Source organism: Hordeum vulgare, chromosome 6H, assembly GCF_904849725.1.
Source record: "Hordeum vulgare subsp. vulgare chromosome 6H, MorexV3_pseudomolecules_assembly, whole genome shotgun sequence".
Lineage (NCBI taxonomy): Eukaryota > Viridiplantae > Streptophyta > Magnoliopsida > Poales > Poaceae > Hordeum > Hordeum vulgare.
The window spans coordinates 8,456,801-8,462,587 of NC_058523.1; the positions used below are offsets into that span (position 1 = coordinate 8,456,801).

The window sequence follows — 5,787 nt, forward strand, 5'->3', positions numbered from 1 at the left end:
CGCGCGCGAGCACCTCCGAGGTGAACGCGCCACCGTCAAGGGCGCGGTGGTGGTGCCCTTTGCCCCGGTTGGGGTGGTTTCTTTGCTCTCTTTTTTGCCTTTTCGGATTCAATCCGACTTGTGCTTTGCCCCCGAAGGGGTAGAATCTTTGCCCCGATGAGGGGTGATGTTCTTCTTCCCCACACCTCGGCTTGCCGATGCGTGTGGGGATCGAGGGGAACGGGAGCGGCCGAGGCGGCGCTCTTTGCCGGATGGAAATCCGATGACTTTCATTTTCATTTGCTTTTCATCTTGTTCTTTGCCCTCTTCTAGGGTTCTTAATGGGGAGGGAAAACTTTTCTGTACATGTTTCAACCGAAAACACATCTAACGTCTAGTGGCTCATGATACCATTGATAGCTCTCGTGGATCTTAGGCTTGATGTGTTCAGGATGAGATAGTGATTTATTACCTTATATGGTGAACTCGATGAGCTCCCTTCAGCGACCGTCGTGAGGTGGTGACGACGGTGGGGAAGGAGAGAGAGATGCGGTAGCGACGGTGATGGACTTCCCATCGCTTCAGTGTTACCCTCTGGATCGGATTAGGGTTGAGAGTGGGGAACCAGTGACGGCGAACCTTGTGTCTTGTGCCATGGTCCCCACCTCCTCTTTATAGCACTGCGCGACAGGGGCCCACCAGCCTTGCTTGGGCTGGACGCCCCCGATCAGGGCGTGGGTCAAGGTTCCAATGGACCGTTGGGCCCATTGAACGAGAGATCAACCTAACAACTTCACCAATCGATCCATTCACCTCACCTGCATTTCAGTCTACTGCCATTCGAGTTAATATGGCTGGAAGTAAGGAAAAAAATCAGGTCAGAAAGATTCAGAAAAAAAAAACTTCGATTGCTATAGATAGCTTGTTCACTTGGGTCAGTTGGATGCAACCGTGCAAGTCAGAAAGATTCAGAATTTCATAGTACAAAACTTTCAGCTCTAACTTCGAAGTTGGGAGTACAGAACTTACCGAGACAGACCAATCAATTGCTTAAACCTAGGTGTCCTCAGCCAGAGGAAACACGGAGCTTAACGTGCAAATTAGCCAAAGCGCCTAGTTTATTCAACTTGTTATCCAGTAAGGTTGCCTCACTCGATTCAGCGGCAGCGGACAAAAAGAATCCTGCGGGCGACAGAAATGTGTGTGTGCATCCTTGCATATATTATATACAATCCTTGAGCACAATAAATACAAGAAGGAGCTTCTTCTCCTCTGAACAAAACTCCCGCTCAGTCATGCCTAGTGTACATACTTGTCGTCGAAGCTGCTTCGAGGCATCAGAAATCAGAATCCTGCCTAGCGTATATAGCAAACAAAGCCCAAGCCGCCATGCTTCGCCCATCATCTAAAAGCACCATGAATCTACATCCAGTTTCAACACATCCTCACCATGTCTGTTTTCTGCAAGGTTGCAATGAAACATATACAAGAGCATCGAAACCATTAAGCTTGGTTACTGATGCTCTAATTAGAACAACAACATTTTGAAGAACAAAATATCAAATACGCCATAAAACTGGAGCCAGGCCAAGAACATATCATAGATACTGATGCCCGTTACTTCAGATTTAATTGCTCAGATCAATTGGTAGGAGACACTGATAATAACCATACTACAAACTGAGCCACTACGATGCACCAATGCACAGGACATACCAACACTCGTATTCCCCATGGAATGTTGGCTGAGAGAGGAAGCCTGCTGCTGCACCGCAATGCTGATTTGCATCGTAAAGCTGCACTTCTGAAAACACAGGGCTTCAGAAAGCATGGACAGCATAATACATAACTGCTCACAGATTCAAAAGATGAAAGTCTAAACTGTGCACTTCATAGGTTACTAGTGATGTTAAATGGCGTAGTCTGCAACCTCAATGCCATCCTCAAAAGTTGCATGTCTATCTTTGGTAAAACTCGTCAACTAAAAAGCAAACTGGAAGAAAATCTAACACACAGACGAAATGCAAATTGTACTCCAAAATTCATTCGATGCAACCACGTACATACGAGCAAAATGTATGTCAGACAACAGCGGGAACCATGCTGCCTCTCAAGTAATAATTAAGGGCCTTCGGATTAGTCCTGCATGGCTAGGCTGTCTACAGAAACGTTACTACATTATTCAGCTTTCAGACCCCAGCTCTCACTTCAACTGAAGGTATCAGCCAGTAGCCATTCAGTAGTAAATGAGAAAATGAAGGGAAAAACTGATACAAGCTAGTGAACCATGAATACCTTCAGTTAATCCCTTCCAAAAGAAGCTAACCTAGAAAGAATGGAGTAGAAAAACAAGAGCAAGCAGACAAACCAGATCAAAACCACATCCTCTACGGTGATCACATACCATACAGATATCAAGACTACAGATGTACTACTCACTGATACTTCAATGCATTTGCAGAATTGCCAAATCTCCACTCATTCAGTTCCATTAAGTATGTAAATATGATATGAGAATGATCAAGTACTGTGTCATGCTTTCTTCTCTACTGATTGATGTAACAAACATACCAGCACCTGCGGAATCCTAATATCAGCTTTCATTTAGCAATGGCCAAACCAATATGTAAAGACATACTATAGCAGACAACCAATATCCAGCTAGGCAAAGAATATGAAAACAAGAATCACCAGCTTATGACTCAGAGTGAAAACTTTATTGTGACATTCACCGCTACAAACTTTCATGGCCTGTTTTTGGTTCATGAAAATATAAATCTAGTCGGCACTTCCCCTCTGCAAGCGGCTGCATAGTCTTCAGTGAGGTGTGGTGCAGCTACCTTGTGAGGGCATATGTACTTCTCCATGAATACCTTTTCGGTCAGCACGACTGCAGAATAGTAGTCCCGGTCACGATCTAGCAATGCATTTTCCTTAAGAAATTTCACAACGCAGTACCGGGGCCTTAGCCGGCCATCCATGCTATAATTAAGAATTACCGGCCGATGAGCCAAGTATGCCGGTTCCAATCCCACCTCAGAGATGAGGAACTCTGACTTCCTCTGCAGCAGAGCCTTAGACAATTCCAGTACCGTCGGCGCCTTGGAAACAGCAGTGCCCACCTCAGCATCCGACCATCTGAAAGTGTTCTTCAAGAACTCCAATTTGGCGGCAATCTTGTCCTGGCTGAGGAATGCGACAGCATGCAACGCCTGTCTGAACATACGAGATCCACGGGGCACACCTAGACCTTCAGCGCATACCACCATCGCCTGGAGGCGTTGCGGGTTGGTGTTGAGCAGCCATCGCGAAGACAGGCACAGCTTGGCAATATCACAAGCACCTAGCCCGCACTCGTGCAGGAGGGCGACATTGGGCTTGACCACGCGCTCGACGTCGGAGGAGAAAAGGGATCCATACTTGAGCGCACGGAGGAGGTTGTCAAGGGAGCCCAAGAGGTGCAGGTAGTAGTGTAGAGTGGATGCCATGGCTCTGTGACGGAATTGGGGGCGGCCGAGCGAGAGGACGCGCGCGATGTCGGAACGCGATAACCCGGCGCCGGTGAGCGCGGCGACGTTGGGGGCCAGGACTCTCTCCACGCCGGCGCAGAGGAACCGCGGGTCCCTGGCGACGAGGGTGGCGACGTCGGCGGCGGAGAGGCCGAGGCCGGCGAGGAAGGCGAGGACGGCGTCGGGCTTGGCGGGGGACTTGAGGTGGGACAGCTTCGCGGAGGCCTTGACGGCCTGCGCTTGTGTGAGGCCGCAGGTGGAGACGAGGTACTCCTCCACGGCGAAGCTGCCAGGGTTCGGGGGAATGGCGGGCGCGGCGGCGGATATGAGGCGGTGGAGAGGGGATGCGGGAGAGGCGGCCGGAGAAGAAGAGAGGAGATGGGCGAGGATGGAGCTTCGCAGCCGGAGCATGGCGGCGGCGGCGGCGCCGGCGGCGAGGGAGACGGAGGAGAGAGTGGTGAGGGTTTGCGTTTGGTGCGGTGTCTGGTCCAACCTTGAGGAGGATTAGATGGGCCGGGCCGGGGCGGGCCGGGCTGAGTTAGACTAGAGACACATTTGGATCCGCCCAAATGCCCTAAAAAATAACCACCTCAGGAAAAAAACAAAGTGACTCATCTCCCTAAAAAAAATGAAGATGATCTTGTGTTCCTAAAAAGAGCTTTAGATGATACGGCACATTTCAAAAAAAAAACATCTTGATGGTCTTGCGTTTACATACCATGAGGCATGAGCATCATTGACATTCACATTCCAATAACCGATGGTACGCATAAGACATATCAAACCATTCATAAATCTCAAAAGTCAATGGCATAGGTACCAAGTATTGGCACGAAAACTGTTAGGGATTAATTAAATGTATTAATTAATGGGATAATCCGTTGCCGGTTGCCTTGTTTTAGCAACTGTTCCTTGTAAACCGCCTCTGTAACAGGGGTATAAATACCCACATCTTCATCAATGAAAAGACTGTTCCATCATTCTGTCACTTTCATTACTTTACACGTTATCAGCGCTCGCTCTGCCGAGAGCGACAGAGAGCCAAGAGAAAGATTTTACGGGAAAATAATCCAATGGAAGAAGAATTATGTTTGGTGGACAGTTGTACCACTAACACAATATTAAGGGAAATTAAAATATTTCCAAACTCTAACTAAGAGAAAAGGGAATATTATGACCATTGCCGGTCGCGATGCGTCGATTATTGGTTCAGGACGAGCTACACTCGTTTTACCTATGGGTAGTACAATTGTAATTGAGGATGCACTATTGTATCCTGAATCTGCACGCACTCTTCTAAGTTTCAAAGACCTCGGATCAAATAGCTTCCATTTGGAAACAATATCTGAAAATAATTCTGAACATTTGCTTTTAACAAAGAGTAATGGGTCTGAGAAACAAATTCTTGAGAAATTCCCCTCACTTTCATCTGGATTATATTACAGTTATATAAAACTCGTATCACATGTTGCGTACAAAATATTTTTTCAAGATCTTGATAAATTCAAGACTTGGCATGATCGCCTAGGTCATCCTGGCGTAGGGATGATGAGAAAAATTATTGACAATTCTATTGGTCACAGCCTTCCAACTAAAATTTTTCCAAAATCATCAGATTTTGTGTGCATCGCATGTGCAACGGGGAAATTAATTATAAGACCATCTTATCTTAAGGTAAAAAGTGAGTCACTTAACTTTCTTGAACGCATTCAAGGAGATATATGTGGTCCAATTCAAGCACTATCAGGACCTTTTAGATATTTCATGGTGCTCATAGATGCATCTACAAGATGGTCACATGTATGTCTATTGTCCACACGAAATCATGCTTTTGCCAAGATAATTGCTCAAGTTATCAAATTAAGAGCAAATCATCCTGAAAATAGGATAAAAACAATTCGAATGGATAATGCCGCTGAATTCTCTTCATGTGCATTCAATGACTATTGCATGGCTATGGGCATTCATTTAGAACACTCTGTGCCTTACGTCCATACTCAAAATGGTTTGGCTGAATCTCTCATCAAAAGAGTAAAATTAGTTGCTCGACCACTATTACAGAATTGTAATTTACCAGCATCTTGTTGGGCACATGCGGTATTACACGCCGCAGATCTGATACAAATCAGACCAACTGCATATCATACAACCTCCCCGCTGCAACTAGTACGTGGCGCTCAGCCAAGTATTTCCCATCTGTGAAAATTCGGTTGCGCAGTATACGTACCGATATCACCACCGCAGCGTGTTGGGGAACGTCGCATGGGAAACAAAAAAATTTCCTACGCGCACGAAGACC

At 46.5% G+C, this 5,787-nt stretch overlaps 1 protein-coding gene across 1 annotated transcript; it reads right to left on the bottom strand.

The window, feature by feature from the left end:
- Window positions 1-2,654: 2,654 nt before the first annotated feature.
- On the bottom strand, window positions 2,655-3,962 carry LOC123402326. The gene has a single exon (XM_045096228.1). It carries the CDS (start codon window positions 3,897-3,899, stop codon window positions 2,742-2,744), a length of 1,158 nt encoding a protein of 385 aa, XP_044952163.1. The 5' UTR covers window positions 3,900-3,962; the 3' UTR covers window positions 2,655-2,741.
- Between the last annotated feature and the right edge of the window lie 1,825 nt (window positions 3,963-5,787).

Coding starts and splice junctions, on each gene's coding strand:
- LOC123402326 (XM_045096228.1), bottom strand. CDS start 3,899: ATGCTCCGGCTGCGAAGCTCCATCCTCGCCCATCTCCTCTCTTCTTCT.